Source organism: Chrysochloris asiatica, unplaced genomic scaffold (genome assembly GCF_000296735.1).
Source record: "Chrysochloris asiatica unplaced genomic scaffold, ChrAsi1.0 scaffold00017, whole genome shotgun sequence".
NCBI classification, from domain to species: Eukaryota; Metazoa; Chordata; class Mammalia; order Afrosoricida; family Chrysochloridae; genus Chrysochloris; species Chrysochloris asiatica.
Window position 1 is genome coordinate 17,913,812 of NW_006408535.1, and position 22,708 is coordinate 17,936,519.

Sequence of the window (22,708 nt, forward strand, 5' to 3'; positions counted from 1 at the left end):
GCAGCAGGGGCAACTGGGTTGTAGTGAGATGCTTTGGGTTGGGCTTGTGGGTCTCTAAGTTGGTCAACCCGGCCTCAGAGCCAGGATCCAATGGTTAGGCTAGGATGGAGCTCTCGCGTCTGGGGTAAGTAGGGCAACCTGGCCGGCCCCTGCAGTCTCTTTCCGCTAGGCAGCGTCTCCCATTCAACCTGGTCTCCAGACACCTCTTACCCCGCCTCTCCGTGGTCTGGGTTTCACTTAACACCTCCACCAGGTCTGCGCAGTTGTCGCACATCATTTAGCCGCCACCCTCCATGATAGAAGGATATTTAGTAAAAATGAAATCTTCCCTCCTGTCTTCTGACTACTCAGCTGCCCAGAAGCAATGCTTTACTTATCAGAGGTCTATTTCCTTTCCATATAAAGTTTGTGATCATTTTTGCCATGTCATTAAAGAATGTTGTTGCAATTTCTATTGGGATTGCACTGTAACTGTAGAATGCTTTGGGTAGTGTTGACTTTTTCACAATATTGAGTCTTCCTATCTATGAACATGGTATATTCTTCCATTTTTGTAAATCTCTTCTGTAGTGTTTTGTAATTTTCTCTGTGTAGGTCATTTCTCTGGCTAGGTTTATTCCTAAGTAGTTCATCTTTGAATGGCTATTGTAAATGATACTGTTTTCCTAATTTCTTTTTCAGATCTGTCTTTATTAGTATGCTGTTGCTGTTAATTGTCATCAAGTCAGTGCCAAATCCAACTGATATTTGTATATTAATCTGTACCCTGGCATTTTGCTTAATCTTCTAATGAATTCCAGTAATTTTCTTGCTGAGTCTTTGGGATTTTATGTATATTGGATCATATCATCTGAAAATAGTTTTACTTCTTTGCCAATTTGGATGCCTTTAATTTCCCTTTCTTGCCTTACAGCTCTGGCTAAGACTTCCAACACAGTATTAAATAGGAGTGGTGATAAGGGCATTCTTGTCTGGTCCCTGTTTAGTAGGGGAAGGCTTTCACTATCTTTCCATTGAGAGTGATGTAGACTGTTGGTTTTGTATATATGATCTTTATTATGTTGAGGAATCTCCCTTCAATTCCTACTTTGTTGTGTTTTAATCAAGAATGGGTGTTGGGTTTTGTTAACTGGTTTTCTGCACCAATCAAAATGATCATGTGATCCCTCCCCCCCCCTTTTTTCAATTTATATGGTGGATTCCATCGATTGTTTTTCAAATGGACTCAGGTGTAGCAACAATTGTGAGGTTGGTCTTTGACCGGGCAGTGTTTCCTTCTGTTGTGCATTGAGTCACTATGAGTTGGTACTGACTCAGTGGCACCTTGCCACCTAACAACACAGTGTAAAATGATAGTCATTGGCTTTTTCTCTGCCATTAAGTAGTGTGTCATGCTACCTACAGGCTTCTTTCCTTCACAACCACCTGAGAGAGTTCATAATGGCTATGCTGCATCCAGTTGACCCACACAGATTGCTTGCCTCCCTTCTTTCTTTCTCTACCCCATGTGTCTGTTCAACGCCTTTCCTAGTGAGAGCCAGTACAGTGCTGACCAGAGCCAACTTTTCAGATTTACAGCAGAGCCTGTCTTAGTGAGTTTATTGTATATAGCTCTTCCTCAGGGCTTACAACCTTCAGTAGCACCAAATGCCTGGAAAGCAGAAGATTCCCTGGGGATGTATGCTGGTTGCAAAAAAATAAAATGGCACATTGGTGTCTGTGGGTCACAGGTAGGTTTCTGCAATTCGAATGTGTTTTCTCATCTCTAAAGCCGTTCACAAACTCCCTAGATGGCTGCAGCAGGTCCTGTTGGCTGCTTGTCAGTCACCTCATTGCTTGCCTTGTCTTTTCAACTCTCTCCTAAGAAGCACTTGATTAACTTTTGTATCCCTTCTTGGGAGCTCAGAGTCCAGGACTGTCCTCTGTATGTCTCATCAGGTTTTCCGTATCCTTGCTTCAGAGAGCCTGCACAGCCTTTCTGCCTAGTCTGCCATCTTTCTCCTCCCATTCCCTTTAACTCTTACATTTCTCCTTTTGTCAGCCCTTTCATCATTCTAACCTCTCTGTTGTAAAGTGCTATCTTGCATGAAGGGGAAAACACTAATCTATCCTCTAGTCATTGAGTTACTCACACTTTAAGCATACATTTTTTAAGGGATAATACTCCCAGCCAAGAATCTGTGGTCAATTTGATGGAGAAAAGAATTATGTTAAACTCATTTAAAACTTTTTGTTTAGTGATTCAGTCATATTTGCAGCTTTTTTCTGAAGCCAGGGAAGTTGTCTTCACAAATGCCATCAAACTTTTATGTAGTGTTGAGGGCAATTTCAGTTCTGTTTTCCCTTTACATATTTCATGTCATTCCTTTTATGTAGGCTATAAATTGTTAGGCCCAGTAGACATGATGAGATTTCAAAGTGTTCCTGGAAAAATTACATATCTTTTAATTCCATTTTTTTTTGGTTGGGGGCAAGCTTCTTTGAAGCCTCCTGTACTATTCTAACCATTTAACTCCTTTTTGAAGTCCTGGGTGGCACTGTAGGATAACCACTGGACTGCTAACTACAAAGTCAGTAGTTCAAATCCACCAGTTGCTCCTTGGAAAACCGTATACAGGATCACTGAGTCAGAACCAACTGGATGGCACACCACCCCCACCGCCAACCTTTTTTGGTTCACCTGGTTGGCTGTAAACCACTTCAGATAGGATCAGTCTATGTGTAAGGGTAGGGTACAATGGGCAGGATGGGATGAAAGCGCATGATGAGGAGACACCTTGTCAAGCTGAACATGTAAGTCACAATGGGAAGTTTTGATGTTCATCTTAAGAACCAACTTAATAAGTATTTAGAAGTAGAAATAATATTTAGTACACAACATGCTTTTTGTTGAAAAGGTACCCCAAAGCATCTCTCCTGTTTAACCTGGTAATGGTTTGTGTATAATGCCTAGAATGGTGTGTCTTATAGTTTTATTGTTTAATACATAGATATTTAATGAATCAGTGAATAAAAGAAAAATACATTTGACACTGTATGTAAGGAAAAATTCATATTGGGTGTTTTCATATTGAATATTAACCATATTGTAAGGAGAGACAATGGTAGTAATCAAAGGCAGATTAGAATAAATCACTAGCAGCTTTTATTGCTCAAATACTCAAACTACAGTACTTTTTCTTATAGTTTTGTTACTTGCAATGTAGTTTTTTCTTTAAAGCTAAATGCTTAAAATATAAGCAATATATAAAAGCTTAACCCACTAAACATTTTTTCAGTACATAAATGGTTTCTAAAATACAAGCTAAATATATCTATCAACATATAAAATTAAGTATATAAATAGGAAAATACCAGGCAATTCTGCCATCTGCTCAGTGTGATATTTTCAGTCATCAATTGTGAAAATGCACTACAAAAGCAGTTTGATACACAATTCCCTTCTAAATCCAAAATTTAATTTTTTAGTTATAGTTTACAGTAGAAGTAAAAACTATTACTGTTCATTTGTTTTTAAGAAAACATCTGTTTGGGTCAAAATGTTTATCCTTGAATTATGTTTAAGCAATTTCCATAGTATTTTCATCTTAATTCAATACTGAATAATTAGAGAAGGAATGTTGCTTTTGGTCTAAATATCAGATTGTTTTATTGAGTTATACATTTAGTAGGCATGTTAGAATAGATTAAATCCTTGATACGTCCTCTTTTCTGAGTTTCTAAGCATCATGATTAAGAAGCTTTGAACAAAGTCTATAAATTGTAATCATAAGACAATAGTTTAAAATAAATGCTTGTTTGCTTACAACAGCTGTTGACATCTTTAACAATTTTGTGTTTGATCCTTGTACGTTGTATTTTAGTATTAAGAGGCTACAACTTAAACCTTAAAGCCTCCTTGTATTTTTCTTTCAGTTTTCAGAATATCAACATTATTGCTGGGATTCTAGGAAATCTCTACAAATGCCTCTAATGACATCAGATACAATTGGTTCTAATCCTGTAAACTCTCTTGTGAAGAAAGCATGAGACTCCTTTGGTTTAGAGGCCATATCTTTCAGGTCATCCAAAGGTGCCCAAGCCACACCAACAGAGAAAATGGTGATACCTACAATGAAAATAGTTTAAAGTGAATTGAAGTCAGGTTTCAGTGTACATATAAAATTATGTGTATATATTTTCCAAACATTTGTATACAGTTGCAGAGAAAATTGCCTAGTAATGTCTGGAAAATTAAATCCCCTGTAATAAATTGTTATGTAGGTTTTGACAGTCATAGGACAATTCTGCCAAAATCAAAAGCTTTTCTATCAGTATAATTTTTGCCATAAAAAATCATATGATCACTTTGATATTGAAACAAAATTTGATAGAATTCAGTATCATTAATGCTAGCACACACTAAACTAGGAATAAAGTAGACACCAGTAAACCCCAGAACACACCCTATGGTTGGTGGTGGTTATGTGCCGTAGAGTCGGTTCCGACTCATAGCAACCCTGTGCAGGGTTTCTGAGGCTGTAAATCCTTACGGGAGCAGAAAGCCTCATCTTTCTCCCATGGAACAGCTGGTAGGTTTGAACTGCTGACCTTAACATTTGCAGCCTGATTCGTAACCTCTACTCTACCAGAGCTTCTTAGAACACCCTATATCAAAATATAAAAAGATAATAATGCAAAAACCCACAAAACTAAACTAATTTCCTCTCTGAAGCTGGCACAAGAAAGGACTACATGCTATCAGTAATTCTTTTAATCACTATGCTGGAGTATAATAAAATAAGAATGGTACAAAAGATGGGACAAATAAATGGTATACAAAAGCTTTGTGAAGTTTTTGCATTGTCTGGGAAATGTTGACTACTCTTCTGAAAAGTGATAGGTGTTTCTTCCATTCTGGACTTCTTACGTTGTCTGTGCAAACAGTCCAATGGTCAGTTTGTCAGTCTTTAATCCCAAAGCAAAAATTCGGTTATATAGACAACAAAAGAGAAATGTCTATAAATCTAGAATCGTTTATAATAAGACACTCTCATCAATAGCACCTTGAGTTACTACTATATGACTTTTTGTCCAGCTACATTTTTATTGGGGTGATATTAGTTGGGTTCACCTTATTATTCTCAATTGTATAAAATAGTCATTTGGCAGATTCTTAGTGTAGACTATCTTCTGTTGAATGAAATTCCTTCTAACAACTTGACTCATTTAGTTTCTGTAATAACAATTCCGCTACTATCCAGGGCTTCATTCCCCTTCCAGTGGTATACTACACTCAGAGTTATGAAGCCTTAAAACATAAAGCAGGTTTATTGTTTAGTGCCGTCAAGTCAATTCTAACTCATAGCGACTCTGTATAGGGTTTTTGAAGAATGCCTGGTGGGTTTGAACTGCTGACCTTGTAATTAGCAGTCCAGTACTTATCCTACAGTGCCACACCAGGACTCCAAAGTAGGTTTAGATGATGTAAACTACTTTTAAACAATCTCTGATACATGATAGCAAATAGATTTTCACATCAACATAGGCTAGTTGCTGTTGTATAAAATACTTAGAAAAGCTAGATAACAGTTTAAATTGCTTCTATAAGTTCTGTCCTGCTTTATTAAACAATTTGTGTGTATGCAAATTATATATATATATAAATTTAAAAGAAGAGGAGATGCAGAGGAGTGTTGATCACTCCTGCCCAAATTAGCATTCTTATTTTTGTTCTTGTTAAATGCCATGAGTCGGTTCTGACGCATAGCGACCCTGTATAGGGTTTCTGAGGATTTTTATGTTTAAGTATGATTAATTCCAGTCAGTTATTTTCTAGGAAAGGGAGCTCTATTGGCCTGTTTGATCTCAACACATTTTCTAATGTCTTCAGTAATTAGTGTTCTTTGTCAAAAGTAATATTAAAGTTAAGATGAGGGCATAAAAACCTTTTATATCTATGTGCATTATTTCAAAGGGAAAGAGGAGAAAAAGAAGATGGAATAGGATTAATGTCTTTATTGGAGATGTTCTTGTCTTGGAAAACTGTCAAACTGAAACTTCACTTTAAAGAAGTTATAAATTGAAGTCATTTAATACTTCTGTGTGTTTCTTTATCTGTAGAAGTTTATTGGGTTGCTTTGACAATTTGATGAGTTCAAATTGGGTCAAACTCTTAGTTTATGTCACATTGTATCTATTAAGTAAAATATATGTTTCAGTTCTTATATACTCCTAAAACTCATTGGACTCCTCCTCAATTCCCTCCCCTTGCAAAGGACTTACCTGCTTCATGTGCTGCAGCAGCAGGGCCTCGGACATCATCATAGGACTGCCCGTCTGTGACAATGACTAGGAAGTTCTGGTTGGGGCTGTTTCTGATGGGATCAAACACATGTCTGACAGTAAAGGCAATGGCATCACCAGTAGCTGTTCCACCACTCATATAGCGGATGTTTCTGATTACTGCAAGGACATTCTCTTTGGTGTTATAGTCGGTGAAACTGAATTCTGTACGCTGATCGTAGGTGAACTGCACAGTAGCTATTTTGGCGCCGATGTCAGAGATTTCAAAAGTCTTGGCTATATTAGAAATAAATTCAAGCATGAGGCGGAAATTACTATCTCCAACACTGCTGGAGCCATCAATTAGGAAGGCAATGTTCACTGAGTTATAGCAAGTCTTGCTGCACATCATTTGCTCATGAGTGCAGAGCTTCTGTACTAGAGGCTTTACGTATTTGGTGGTGCCAAACCAGTTAGGCATATGGTAAGAGAAGAAGCCATTGTTCCGACAGACAGCCTAATGGGGGAGACACAAAATATATCCAAATGGATCAAAAGTTGTTTCTAAAATAATGAAAACATTTGATCTTGACAATTCAGTTCATCCAGACATGGATCAGCCAACATTCTCTATCAGTCCAGAATTGAGTCACTGCTGTAACAGAAGGCACCACTCACACACCACCTTACCTTATCAACAAATGCAACATCCTGAACCATCCCCAGTTCTTCAGGAACAGGCCTAGCTACAGAAACTATGAATACATTGACACCGAATTCTCTGGCCACAATGCCTGCTTCCTCTATGTCATCAGAAGGCCAGCCATCAATAAACACCACCACCACTTTGGGGATCCCTTTTCTCACTCCAGTGTCTGCTGTGAAGAATTTCTGGGCTGTGTGCTTCAAGGCTTTCCCTAGGTGTGAAAAAAGAAGCAAACTGGAGCAGCATTTACCACCGCCAAAATGGTACTTCTAGTTTCCTGCAGTAACTGTAGTAGATGTATCAGATATGAAAGCTTAATTATCCATCAGGCTATTTTTTGTCTTTTTACAACCCACATTACTTCCCACCCCCCACCTCCCAAAACCTCACATTTCCTTTTCTTTTATCAATCAACAGTCAGAAACACAAAACTGACTTACTGTTGTATATGTGCTTTCTAATGCATCAATGACTGTCTCAGTAGAACAAGAATTTACTGTTCAGAGGATCAACACTTGCTAGTTTTTTCTGTCACATCTATATGTATTCTTTAGGTAAGTCTGTTGATCTTTGATTCTCTTTAACATTTTTTAAAAACACTTCTCTAAAATGACATCTTAGCCTGTCTTACATTAGGATTAAAAGCACAAATACTTGGGATTTTTTTAAAAGGAAATACCAACCCTTTGATACATTTCCTATTATAAAATGAATTATTATCTCAGGTGATGAAGTGCAGTCCTAACCAAAATTTTACTGCCAGGAAGAAGATGTTTACATATGTTTGTATACAATCATACAATATTTATACATGTCTGGTCAATGACGTTGTGTGCCATTGAGTCGGTTCCAACTCATAACCCTATATAGGGTTTCTGAGGAGGGACTGGTGAGTTTGAACAACCAACCACTCAGTTCAATCCGACCTTGAGGTCAAGAGCTTATTCTATGGCGCCACACCTAATCCTCCTTATATTACATCCCAGGTGCCTTAGCCTACTTACCTGTATTGGAATTACCTCCTCTGAAACCTATTTCCTTTATGGCAAACAAAACATCTTTGGCTGATGTAAAGTTTTTCAAGTAAAATTCTATTTTTGGGTGTTCACTAGTGGAATAACAAGAAAATGTTATTTAGGAAAGTGTAAAATGGCAAAACAAGTAGCATTATATATCTTTAAAAATAAATCTTTAAATCAGACAATACCCAAGGCTTTGTATCTTAAGCTCACAGTATATTGTCCATGAAGGCACTGTATCACAACTTGAATTATTGAGGGTATTTCAGAACTATATCAAGGACAATTGCTGATTGAGGTTTTATTATATACTGAAGGGTAACATAGTACATACTTGACATACGTAATCCAATTTCTTCACAACTCTTTGTTGTTACTTGCCATCGAGTGTATTCCAACTTAGAGCAACTCCATGTGTGTAAAATAGAAACTACATGGTAAGACTTATTATCCCTAGTTTATAAGTGAATGAACTGAGCTTTAACATTTATGTACTTTGTCCCAAAACATACAGCCACATTTTATATTCAGGTTTTGTCTGGCTCCAAAGTCCATGCCTAAACTATATGGAGCATTCAAAACTAGGCATGACTTAGGTGCTGGGCTTAATGGGAATCTGAAGAATGGAGCACAAATACGTGTAGTAGAACCATGGTATAAGGTCAGGTTAACTTGGGTGGAGGACCCAGAAAGCACTGAACAGTCTATAGTAACTCAGGTCTCTGATCACAAGAGGCAATGTCAATGACACTGGGGTAACATTTTAAAACTAGAAAAAGTATTGTAACCTATTACAATATTACAATATGTAGGATTATTATGTTGTACAATAGTACTACAGTACTGACATTTTTTATGGTGACATTAACATTTGCCAATATTAAATTTATGTCTAGGTGATTCGGAATTTTATTTCTCATTTTAATATTTTTAAAAATTTCACCTCTTTTATAAATGAGTTTATGCTCATTAGTGACTATGTTGAGTAAAAGAACAATCTGATATTTTCATTCTTTAGATTAGTCAGATAATGTCTTGTCATTATCAGTTGCCATTTTACTCAGTGAAGATTTTTGAGGAGCAAGTCTAGTACTGACTAGCAGATTTCTGCATGCCTAATGGAATGGGTTGGTGACCCATTTCACTTCCATGGTCAACCAAGGGTTGGTGACCATTTCACTTCCATGGTCAATTTTCTACTATAGAAATTATGATTTAAGAAATTTGTCTAATTTTTGCATCCTTAATGTATCATGTTATTTTGCTTAACAAAAACTCTAGGCACAGTTTATCTATTCTAATGTTCTTCCTAAAGAGATCCAATGGCATAATAGTTAAGCATTTGTCTTTTAACTGTAAAGATACCCTCCAGTGGCTCCACATGCGAAAAACCTGGTGATCTATTCTCATGAAGAGAAAAGTCTATTCCTCTCTGTCCATAAGATTGCTAGGAGTTGGAATCAACTCAATGACACACACAACAACATTTCCCCCTAAAACAGATACAGTATAAAATAGTAAGTTTAGGGAGAAAATAGTCTTTGTATGAATCTACACAGTTATATTACTTTCAATCTGAAACAGAATAATTTAGCTCAGAAAAAATTTAAGAATAATAATATACTACAGAGGGGATTTTGCCCTATGGGATGTTAAAATGTCTACTAAAGCTACAATAATGAAAGGAGTGTAGAAAAGATGTAAGAGCTAGCATACAGATTACAGAAATAGACTTGTCCAAACTTGTGTATAAAATTGATATCACATATAGAATAAGTAGTTCATCTTTTAAAAGGTGTGAGGACAAATGGTTAAACTACATAGAAAACAAAAGGTTAAATTTCCACCTCACACCAAAAAAAAAATCTAAACTAAGAGTTGATTGTAAAGCATAAAAATAAGCAAAATAGAAATTAGTATCTATAAGAGTACTGGTGATGTGCTTATACACTATTGATGGTAATTTATATTGGTTCAACTTTTAGAAGTCTTAAAAATGTCAGAACCCTTTGACCTAGTAATCTCACTTCTAAGAATCTAGTCTAGCCAGAGAAAGGCACAACCTTGCCATAAGGATGTGCAACACAACATAACTGGTAATAGTGAAGATACAAGACAATAAAGTCTGAGCTTTTGAAAACTAAATAAATATGTATAGTCAAGTATTTTCTTAAAATGTTGTAAGGCAACAAAACATTTTACAGGGATTAAGGAGTGCGATTTTAAATTGTTTTCTTGGTGCTCTATGTATTTTTCAAGTTTTCTATAATAAGCATCTCTATTATCTTAAAAACCATCAAATTCATTTAAAAATAATATCAAAAAGTCATGCTTCAGATTTTTAAGCCAGAGTATCTGGGAAGAGCTCACAAAAAATAAGGAACTGCTTTGAGAGCAGGAAGTGACAGATCACTGCTCTTTTTAGAAGACGTAAACAGGTAATGGGGCAGAATTGATGCAGAGGTGATTTGTGTACACAACAGGACTGTTTAGTCCACCTCTGGTCCTCAGACAGATTGCATACTATTCTCTAATTCTTTCATTCAAAAGAAGAGGCACTCGGACCTATTTACTCTTCTCAGACTTAAAGCATTTACTTCTAGGTAGGAAATACAGGTTGTTAACAGTTCAACATCTTTAAAAAAGACTGATCACTGGTCATCATTCAAGGTAACATTCAAATTGTCTCCATTTTAACGAGAATGAGATACCTGGCTTGCACAAGGCCCACATGTGGCCCTTCTGTTCCAATTCCCAACATTAGAGCCACTTTTCCAACAAAGTTCTTCTGTAAGTTAAATCGGCGCTGCCCAATATTAAAGCTCCCATCAATCAGAAATGCAATGTCTGCTTTGCAATCTGTGAATATTCAAACAAGTACTTTCTGTTAGCAGTCTTACTTAAAAAATAGAAAGTGAAAGCCATTTTCCAAAAGTGCTGTCTTGTGTCTTACCTTTATTGCCAGTTTTCTTCTCAGATGTTTTCTTCAGTCGTTTACCTGAAACAAAGGAAGTACCTGACATTAGCAAAAGAAAGTTTCACACTGAGAAACCCATATAGGAAAAGCAGTGTTACCAGTCAAAGACTTTTTAAAATTTCTTCATGGTTTTCTGGACAGGGGAAGCAATGGTTCAACAAAGAAACAACTTCACATCATATTAGCTCTACATATTTCATATATCTCCAATGTGGAACTTGGAGATCTCCAACCCATAGTTGAGACAGGACTGGAAACTTACAGAGTAAGAACTAATGTTCTTAGTTCCTTTGACTTTCAAACCATAATACTTTTAGAAAAGGGGATCCCTTAGTTATTATTCATAGGACAGAGCATTAACTAATAGAGTCTAAAGAAGCAGATCCAACTACAAAGAAGTTCATAGTACTTTGATCAGTTGCTAAGTGTGATTTATCAAATCAGGGAGGAGTGCTAGGGCTTGAAGAGATGATTGATAGCACAGTTCATAATTGAAAGTATCAGAAGGAATTTGAAATATAAAAACGCAGATTTCCCTATGTAATATGCCAGTAAATTTAAGATTTGCTTTCTCTTTAATACCAATTTTTCTTTCTGTTTGTTATGGAGTTTCCCAAATTCCAAATGCTGTGCCAGGCCACTAGAGAATGGGTTTTGACAATACATACCTGTTGGTGGACGTGCTGTGGACACTGATCGTCCCATGACTTCCTGGGAAGCACTTTTACCTTCTGTTAAAATAAAGAGATGCCTATTTTTTCCCTCTTCCCCCAACATCAAAGAATGATGAGCCCTGCTGGAGTAGTGGTTAAGTAGTCAGCGATTAGAACCCATCAGTCACTTCAGGGGAAAATGATGTGGCAGTCTGCTCCCATAATAATCACAGCCTTGGAAACGCTATCAGCCTGTTCTACGCTCTTTCCTATAGGGTTGCTCTGAGACAGAATCAACTCAACAGCAATCGGTATAGGGTGTTGAACGGAACAGGCTGGTGGTAACTGCAGGAGTAAACATTTTACATGCTAATTTCAGAGAACCAGAATGGATTCTTATCATGTGTATTCTTTTTACAAGGATCACCAAAAATGAATTTTGAATTTTTTGGTTTAGGGTTACAGGCAATCCCTAGGTTATAAACCCCATAGTTACAAAACAACCCCCATAAAGTCTGTTGTATTAAAAATTCAAGGTACACGCAATGGTTCACAATAAAAATCCAATGCTACTTTGCGACACACATCAAAACATTATTATTACTGTATGAGTTATTATGTTAAAGATGTTTTATTGTATGTGGAAGTATTTCTTTAAAAAAAATTTATGCATAGGTAGATAGAGTGTATACTGTATAGGAAAACAAACTTTTGATTAATTGACATAAGGTATGATCCATACCTAACTCTTCTCTCTTCCTTCTTACCTATAGCACAGACTTAGAAACAGCTCATCTGTAATCCAGGAACTGCCTGTATGAGTAAGTGTTAGTGCACTTGCACTTGGCCTGCAGACAATTCACACACACTTCTATTGCTGTCATCTGACAGCAAGATCATGCTTTCCCCAGTCACCCAAATTTGGTTTGAGTGGGTACTTGACTCACTTACAGTTGACCTCTTTAAATCACAGGTTTTTCCATCAGCATCAAAGAGGCTGGGTTAAGAAATGCAGAAAAGTTGTATTTGGGGGAAGCAGATATTTACACAAAAGTGATAATAATGTAATTGTACCTACTAGTCACTGTGAAAGAAGCAGACCACCTGGGAAGCATTCTGGACTGGATGCCATTGGCAACTATTGAGGAGTAGTTTTCTCGACCCGGTAGGCTATAGACACGAACAGGGCCCCCTGAGTTGCTGATTACTCCCCTGTAACACAGGAATAATGGTTGAGATTCTATCTACACTTTCAGGGGCACCCAACTGGCTTATCATGCCATGTTGTATCTATTGCTTTGATTAATCAAGCAAACAGTACAGCAGGGAAGCCAGCTAAGGATGTCAGCCTTTTTAAAAACAAACTTGCTTAATCTGGAACAAAACTGCCTGGGGAAAAGGTTTTGTGCTGTCAAACTTCTGAAGTGTTGAAAAGAGCACACTGGTAGTATACAATTAACTCAACTGTTCCTTACAACTCAGGAGATTTAGAGTTACTGAAAGAATTATTTTCCTAGTTTTCTAAGCTACTTGTTTTTACTACATGACCTTGGCCTTCATGAAAAAAAAAAAAAAAAGTATTGTACTGGCTATTCTGGGGCTGTGGTGTAGTACTGTGAGATTAAGCACTGGACTGAAAGGTAGGCTTCAACCATAAGATCGGCGGTTCAAATTCCCCAGTTGCTCCTTGGAAACCTTGTACGGGATTGCTATGAAGTCAGAACCAATTTGACAGCACGTAATAACAACAACACTGGCAGTTCTACGGCAACACAGCAGAGTGGTGATGAATATGGGTTTTGGAGGCAGACATGGGCTCTTAGACTCAGCTGTGGAACTGCTAATAACAAAGACCTTGAAGAAAAAGGTATTTGACGACACTCTGAGCTTCAGTTTCCTCATCTGTAAAATGGGGGTAAAGCTGTACCTACATGTAGAGTGTTGTGACGGTAGTGGTTTTATGCCACAGAGTTGATTCCGACTCATAATGACCCTGTATAGGGTTTCCGAGGCTGTATATCTTTACGCTCTGGTAGCATAGTGGTTACGAGTTGGGCTGCGAGCCGCAAGGTCAGCAGTTCGAAACTACCAGCGGTTCTGCGGGAGAAAGATGAGGCGGTCTGCTCCTGTAAAGATTTACAGCCTTGGAAACCCTGTGTAGGGTCACTATGAGTCGGAACCGACTCCACGGCATACAACAACAACAGTATCTTTACAGCAGCAGAAAGCCTCATCTTTCTCCTGAGGAGCGGCTGGTAGATTCAAACTGCTGACCTTATAGTTAGCAGCCCAACGTGTAACCTGCTACACCACCAGGGCCCCTTTATGGAGTTGTTATTGTTATTGTTATTGTTAAGCACCATCGAGTCGGTTCCCACCCACAGCGACCCTGTATAGGGTGTCCAAGGAGCTGCTGATAAGCTTGAACCATCGACCTTTTGGTTCAAACCGATTTTGCAGTGCTATATATTGTAGTGGGAGTTAAAACAATGGCTGGCACGTAGTAAGAACTCAGTAATATATTACATGATTAGAAGTGTTTTATAATCTTAGCCTTCAAGACATAATTCAATTTGCCTTTTGTCAGAAAGCTTCCCTTATTTATTATGCATTCCAAGGATATTTGGAAAAAACCTTAAAAACGAGTTTGCTGTCTATGTTCAAAACTGAAGACCAAAAAAAAAAGGGCGGGGGGAGGGAGTGGTATCTAGGATGGCAAAGGTGGGAAATGATTACACTTGCCTTTCTCTCCCTTTGGGGTATTTGGGCTTACCTGTGGATTGCAGCACCACAGATGCTCGATAGAGATGCATACACTATGTTCCCAAACACAGACAAGTCCTTAAGAGAGCAGCTCCCTGGGCAGACAAGATCTGCTTTTTCTTTACTGATGTCTAAGCCTCTGGTAAAGCATGCGATGGCGATGGGAACTGAAGAGGAAGGAAAGAGTATGAAAAGCAGTTATAGGATTTATATTTTGGGGTGGGGGTCAGGGAACCAAGGTATTAGGTTTAAATTTTACTTCCCTTATTTCTAGACTTCTTGTTAAAACTATTGGCTTGTATCAAGTCAAAAGTCAGTTTACAATTTAATCTAGTCTCAGCCACTATAAATGTCTAATGTGAGAATTTCCTCACTTTGGAACTGTATAATTATAATTATATATCAGAACTAAAAAGTGACATTAGTCATTAACAATTTATTCATTCAAGAAATATACCAATCTCAACTCTTATGACACTGAATATAATTGTCTAAGATATAAATGTTAAATCTGGACCAACTCTGAGGAATATTCCCAAGACACACATGCAAATCTCTCTAAGCCATCTTTTGCTTCAGAGGACTACGTATCCTACTTATCACCACCAAAACCAGTGCCTTAAAACAACATGTTCAATTTAGCAAATTGGTAAAAAAGAAAAAGAAAAAAGTTAGATTCTCAAACCATCATTTTACAGATGAAGAAATTGAAGCCAAAGCCACTGAATTCATTTGCTCAAGGTCACACATTCCAGGGAGCCTTCTGCTACTCCAAGAAGACAGGAAACAGAGAAGTTAGTCCCTTCTGAATGGAACATTTTTATCTTAATTGAACTTGACAATTTTTGTTCCTTATCTGTCCAGGGAAATATGTATATTAGGCTCTTAGAAAGCATTGTGAATACTCTCAAATGACACAGAGCCAAACCAGAAATGAATCAAAGTGCTCACTAGGAAGGATACTGGGTAGACAGATAAGCCCTTGAAAACATGTAACAAGATAACATGTGTAAACTTATCAATTTACTGTGAATATTTAATTGTGACTCTTATTAAATACTATTTTCCAAACACAGGGAATTTTGGTCATCCAACTATTTTTTGAAACTAAGTAATTGCTCACTCCACATCCACCCCGCATCCTCCCAGTCCCCGCCTAGGACAGCTCATGGTTGGCAGTTCAGAGCTACCTCGGAAACCCTATACAGGGTTGCTATGAGTCAGAACTGACTCTATGGCACTTAACAACAACAATAAAACAAAGCAAAATTGTCTGATCCTACCACCCATTGGAGTAGCTGTCCCCTAACAAAGACCCTCTTCTAAGAGATGTCTGTGTTCTTTGTGCTGAGCGCTAATCCTGGACTGTGCATGCTCATGGAAGGGAGGGCAGTAGGCCAAGTACAACACCAGTTCCTAGCTCTGAAATACTCCAGAGAGCTGGGGAAGTTAAAATTCTTGCCAAAAACAGTAGCGATGGTAATCATATCCATTATTAAACAGCCTTAATCCTTCCTACCATTTTTGGCTGAGGAAGGGTAGACAGTGGATGGAAGTTGGTACCATAGATTGCCTCTAGCTGTCAGTAATGCCTTCAGTGGGGGTGGGAGTGGTTGAGTCCAATGCAATACCTTACCTCATTGATACTTCCAAGAAGACAACAGATTTTAAATGAGTTTGGTTTTTAAATGATGGAAAACATCAAACTACACACCTAAACTTTGGCTCTACATGTGGAACAAACTCTTTGAGACTTTCTCACATATAAAATGAGCCGAAAATACCTCTTTTTATAGGGCTCACTCCTAGAAACATAACAAAGGGGTCAAACAAGGTGGGACAACTACGCTAGCTTGTCTTGAAGCTATGACAGTCTTAAACTGGATCTGTGGCTGAACTGTCTAGGTCTAGGAACCCTCGATGGTGCTTAAAGAATACCCCTAGATGTTGCTGTTAAGTGCCTCTTCGAATCGGTTTCGACTTATAGTGACCCTGCATAGAGTTTCCGAGGAGTGGCTGGTGAATTTGAACCGCCGACCTTGAGGTTCAAACCGACCTTGCGTTCCAGTACATGATTCCACAGTGCCACACCAGGACTCTAGATACTGGGGCAGTGGGGGCTTTTCTCCCCACCTTTGGAAGAATGGCACCATCCGACCCCAAGAGTCCCCTAGCTAGAGAGAAACGGGTAGAACAGCGTCGAGTAAAGTACATAGGGCAGCTGTAGGGCTGCACGTAAGGGCACCAGGTTCCAAACAGGATTTCGGTTTGAGCACGCTTCTACCTGCTCGTCCTCATTCCCTTCGCTGCCAGGATCGAACCCTACTACTTCAACTCCCAAACACGCAACTCACCTGCGGCTCCTTGGCTGCTCACAGGCTCCGGCAGCAGCAGACAAACACCTGCGAAGAGAAGAGAGCGCGAGGAGGGCTGGCTCTAGCTTCCTGCCCGCTTGGCGCGAGGAGAAATGGGGCGGTGAAGGGCGCGTACCCACCGAGGCAGAGAACCGAGATCCAGGCTACAGACATGATGGTCGAGAGGCTGCTTGGACCTGGAGACAGTGAGAATGCGAGGGAAGCTCCTCGGGGAGGAAGGCCCCCACGCACCCACCCACCTGCCCTTGGGCTCCTCATAGCCTCCGCACACCTCGGAAACCCAGGGTCTGCGGGAAGGAAGGAGGAGACCAAATGAACCACCGCTTTAGGGACCAGCGCCCGCCGGATCTGGAGGTGATGGTCCAGCTGCAAATTAAGCTAAACCCAGAATCTATGTGCAAACCCAGACCCAGAGTGGGGAGGAGATTGGGGAGACAACATGATGACGGAGAAACTGGCGAGACAAAGACATAGGCAGACAGACAGACATACAGACGTCAAGGATCTGCACGCCCGCCACAAGGGTCTAGGTCTCTGCACCTGCGTCGGATCCGCACAGCTGCACCCAAGTGCGGAAAGCGCGGCTCAGGCGGCCGCTATAAAAGCTGGCCCGCGCGCATGAGCACTGTGCTGGGGGCACGCGGGGAGGGGGCTGGGAGTTAGTCCCCCGGGGCCGGGCGGCGGCGGTCCAGCTCCCGCCCCCATCACCCACACCCCGCCCCGGGACCCGCCGGGGGTGAGGCCGGCATGAAGGCGCCTTCCCCCCGCGGCGTGGTGCTCTGCCACCTGGTACTGGCGTTGGTCCCTAGAGACCGTGAGAAAGTCCTGGTCTGAGTTTTGGAGGCCCAGCTGGACTGGCGTTGGCGACATCTGGTCCAGAGCAGGAGAACTGGCAGTGGACGTGCGGAGGACGCACGGAAGAGGCGCCTGGTGAGACCTGAGCCCTCGGCGCAGGGAGCGCAGGTTGCGCTGAGGTCTAGGTTAGGGGGGCAACCCGACCTGGTCCCCATCGGGAGTTGGGGCGTGATCGACCCCCAAGCACAGGCCCCGACGGTCGGAGTAGTTGCTCTCACAGTCATTCCCAGCTTTGTCTCGGCCCAGGCAGGTCACGCAGGGTTTCAGAAGTGTTATCAACCTGTCGGTCCAAGCGGCCCATTAGCACAAAACTTGCCAACTTTGTGCTCACATGGAAACAGGAGTTCCTACCGCTAAAGTAAAGCCGACTCAGATTTTGTGAAAGCATGCCCTGTTTTTGATAAGAGCCCCACGAACTGATTGGTTTTAGATCTGGCCATTGAGTTAATCTTAGCTTGAGCCGGATTCTCTCCCAGAGGGCTCCATTTGCTGTAATGAGGAGGGCTGTGCTTGTGAGGGGGCCCACACCCATAGGCAGCAGTTATATTTTCATTATATACATTCTTTTAATTTCCCCTGTGTCAGGAATGATTTATGCCTGGTTGCTGATTCGAAATTCAAAGACCTGTTATTTGTTGTCAATCCTCAGAATCTCAGATTTGATAAAATTTTTTTCTTTCATTCTCTCATCCTAAATTTGTTAAGTGTCATTGATTCAGTTGTAAATCTTAGCGACCAAGAAACGGCTGATGGGTTTCAGCTGCAGACCTTGTGGTTAGCAGTTCAGTGCTGATCCTACAGAATCACATCAGGACTTCTAACTTTTACAGGTGGAAATACTAAAAATCTGAACTCCTGAAGGAGGGGGGAGGGGAAGAATTGCAAATTACAAATTACTGTGTGATTGGTCAAGGAGTCAACCTTCCCATAATGAGAGGTGGCCCAAAACAGTTGCTTTTTATTTTTTATTTAAGGCTTTGTTTACAGTTCGGTGGTAGTGATGGTGGTGTGCTGTGGAGTCAGTTCATGTTTCCAGTTTATATACCATGAAATCCATCTATTTAAGTGTACAATTCAATGAAATTGTTAGTAAATTTAAAATTTACAGTTTTGCAGCCAAACCACAACCCAATTTTAAACACTTGTATCACTCCAAAACTCCTCCTGGTCATTAACAATCTTGGACCCCACCTCAATCCTGATTTTTAAGTGCTGTCAAGTCAGTTCAGACTCATAGCTAACCTGTGTCAGCTACACTTGAACTCACTGCAGTAACAAGAGGAAAAGAATTGGGATATAAGTGGGCCCCACAAAGCTCAAACCCAGTTCATCAAGGGTCAATTGTACTTAGTCTTCTTCCTTCGAAATCTTCCGTTCCACTCTTTTACATCATGATTTCTTCCATTGCTTTTGCTATTGTTATGTTCAAGATTAAGTTTCAGTTTCTTCTTACAACCATTTTGGTCTTGTATTTCTTTCCTCTCTTTTTAATGACTCTTTCTTCATGCATCATATTCTTGATGTCGTCCCACAAACAACTAAGTCAAATCTGTTCTTGGGATGGTTTCTAAATGTAGGTGGGATATACTCGAAGTTGTACTTTGGCTCTCAGGGATTTGTTTTCAATTCCTTTCCCTTCAGCTGGCATTCACAAATGAGTGATTGATGATCCAGTTCACAGTCGCCTCCTGGCCTTGTTCTGACTGATAGTGTGCGTCTTCATCTTTTCTCACAGATGTTGTCAATTTGATTTCCACATAATTCATTCAGTGAGGTACACATGTACTAGTTGTCATTTATGTTGAAAAAGGTTTTAGTAATGAATAAGTCATTGTTGTTGGTTAAGTGCTGTCGAGTCAGTTCTGACTCAGAGTGACCATGTATAGGGTTTCCGAGGAGTAGCTGGTGGGTTTGAACAGTCAACCTTATGGTTAGCACTCCTGTGCTGATCCTACATAGCCACACCAGGAGTCTGAATAAGTCATTGGTCTTAACAAAATCCTATCATGTGATCTCTGCCATTGTTTTATCATTAAGACCATATTTTCCTACTACCAATCATTTTATTTCCAAGTTTCACATTCAAATCACCAGTAATTATAAATGCATCTTGATAATTTGATCAATTTCATACTTCAGAAGTTGGTAAAAAAAACAAACAAAACAAAACACTTCCATGTCTTAATCTTTGATATTAGTAGTTGGCACATTTCATAATAACTATCTCTGACAGCATTGTACTTCAAGGAAGATCATGAAATGTTCTTTTTGATGATTTATGTATTGCCATTTCTCTTTAATTTATTATTCCTGACGTAGTAAACCACATGATTGCCTGATTCAAAATGGCTCATATCAATCCATTTCAGTTCATTACTGCCTAGGGTATCAATCTCTATTCATTATGATACATTTTTTACAAGTCTAATTTTACTAGATTTATACTTTGTACACTTCAATTATTAATGGATGCTTGCAGTTGTTTCTTTTCATTTTGAGTTATGCCACATCAGAAGAGGAAAGCTTTGAAAGCTTTATGCCATCCAGGTCATTAAAGTTGACTCTGTTTTAAGGAGGCAGCTCTTCCCCATTAGTATTTTGAGTGTCTCCCAACCAGAGGGGATCATTTTCTGGCACTACATATATCAAATATCGTTCTGTTGCTATTCATAAGGTTTTCACTGGCCAGTTTTTCAGAAGAAGATCACCAGGGCTTCCTTTAGTGTTTGTCCTAGTCTGGAAGTTCTAAACCTGTCCACCAAACATGACCCTGCTGGTATTTGAAATACTGGTGGCATAGCTTCCAGCATCACAGCAACTCACAAGCCACCACAGTATGACAAACTGACAGGCAAGTGGTGCCCCCAGCCCTAGACAACTACTAATCTACTTCCTTTCTCAATTGATTTGCCATTTAATGTAAATGGAATCATATGTTGTTTCTTGAGATAGGCTACTTTCACTAGCAGTATGTTTCAAGATTCATTCACATTATAGCGTGTATCTGTACTGCCTTTTTATTGCTGAGTAATATTTCAATATTAATGAAAATCTTTCAACAAACTGACATGGCACTGGAGGCACTCACTCATCTATGCCAAGAAATTTGGAAGACAGCTACCTGGCCAACTGATTGGAAGAGAACCGTATTTGGGCCCATTCCAAAGAGAGGTGACCAAATGGGATGCAGAAATCATTGGACAATATCAATAGCTCATGCAAGTAAACTTTTGCTAAAAATAATTTTAAAATGACTGCAACAGAGCATCGATAGAGAACGGCCGGAAATGCAAGCAGCGTTCAGAAGAGGACAGGAACTAGGAATATCATTGCTGATATCAGATGAACCTCTGCTGGAAAAAGAGAATAACAGAAAGATGTTTACTTGTGCTTTATTGACTATACAAATGCTTTAAGCTGTGTGGATCATGACAAACTATGGATAACACTACAAAGAATGGTATTCTAGAACCTTTAATTGTGTTGATAAGGAACCTGTACATAGATCAAGAGGCAGTTGTTCAAACAGAACAAGGGAATACTGAATGGTTTAATATCTAGAAAGGTGTGCACCAAGGTTGTATTCTTTCACCATACTTATTCAATCTGTATGCTGAAGAAATCCAAGAAGCTGGATTATAAGAAGAACAAGGCTTTAAGATTGGAGAAAGACTTGATAACATCCTGTGATATTCAGATGATACAACCTTGCTAACTGAAAACAAAGAGGACTTAAAATATTTAAGGATGAAGATCAAAGAAGGAGCCTTCAGTATGAGATGCACCTTAATGTAAAGACAAAAATCCTCACCACTGGAGCAATAAATAACATCCTGATAAACTGTGAAAAGACCGAAATTGTCAAAGACTTCATTTTGCTTGGATCCACCATCAGTACTCAAGGAAGCTGCAGTTAAGAAATCAAATGATGTTGCAGTAAGCAAATCTTTGTTGTACAAGAATTCTTTGAAGTGTTCAAAAGCAAATATGTCAGTTTGAGGACTACAGTGAGCCTGACATAAATCACTCTACGTAGTTTCAATAGCCTTATATGCGTGTGAAAGCTGAACAGTGAATAAGGAAGACTATAGGAGAATTGATGCATTTGAGTTGTGTTGGATAAGAATAATGAAGATACCTTGACTCCCTGAAGAACAAACAAGTTTGTGTTTGAAGAAGTACAGCCAGAGTGGTCCTTTGAAACCACATAAGAGTTTGTATCTCATACTGTGGACATGTTTTCAGTAGGGACCAGTTCCTGGAGAAGGATATCATACTTGGTTAAGTGGAGGGTCAGTGAAAAAGAGAAAGAACCCCGATGAGATGGATTGGCACAATGGCAGCAGCAGTGGGCTCAAGGGTAACAGTTGTGAGAATGGCACAGAGCCAGGAGGTGTTTCGTTCTGTTGTGTATAAGGTTGCTATGAATCGCAACCTACTAGATGGCATCTAACAACCACGTTAACAGCATTTTGATTACTATAAGGCACAAACATTTCACCTGTCTCGGAAGCTAATTGTTGTAGGTTTGCAATTGTCTTCCTGATGGGGAGTGAGTTAGTATTTACAGGAGGTGTTGTGGAGTGTTAATTTCATTCCCTTCACTACCTGCATCTCTTCTGAAAACAAAGAAACCAGTTAAATAACTTCTGTGTTCTTCAAAGTTTTTGTTACTTGTTTTCATAGCTACTTTAAATATTTAATTCCATGCTTGGTAGGGTTGTCCTTTTCTTAGAAATCCAGTCATAGCCACCACCCCTAATATTTTCCTCGGGATAGATTTCAAGTTTTCAAGACAATTCAAGCTGCCTTTTCCATTACTATTTATTGAGTGTTCTTAATCAGGGTTGGATGACCTCCTCCACTAAGCTGGGCAGTTTGTCATGATGCTGTATAATCAGAGTTCACATCCTAGAGAAACACTGCCATACCCACAGATCAGTAGGTAGACTGATGCCTAAATGGACAGAGGGTACATGCTATTCAGAACTCCCACTGGGCTCAGCCTTCCTCTGATGTAATATGACTGGGAGATTTGGCAGAGTCAAATTATGCAGCTATTTTCATGATAGACCCTAAGTCTGTGACCATTAAAA

At 39.5% G+C, this 22,708-nt stretch overlaps 1 protein-coding gene across 1 annotated transcript; it reads right to left on the reverse strand.

The window, feature by feature from the left end:
• Positions 1 to 3,932: 3,932 nt before the first annotated feature.
• Positions 3,933 to 16,910, reverse strand: COCH (cochlin). The gene is made up of 11 exons (XM_006835368.1): positions 16,877 to 16,910; positions 16,737 to 16,784; positions 14,393 to 14,549; positions 12,698 to 12,831; positions 11,635 to 11,697; positions 10,943 to 10,987; positions 10,701 to 10,848; positions 7,975 to 8,078; positions 6,955 to 7,181; positions 6,265 to 6,781; positions 3,933 to 4,108 (listed from the first exon to the last, which is right to left on the reverse strand). Exons 1-11 carry the CDS (start codon positions 16,908 to 16,910, stop codon positions 3,933 to 3,935), a joined length of 1,653 nt encoding a protein of 550 aa, XP_006835431.1.
• Between the last annotated feature and the right edge of the window lie 5,798 nt (positions 16,911 to 22,708).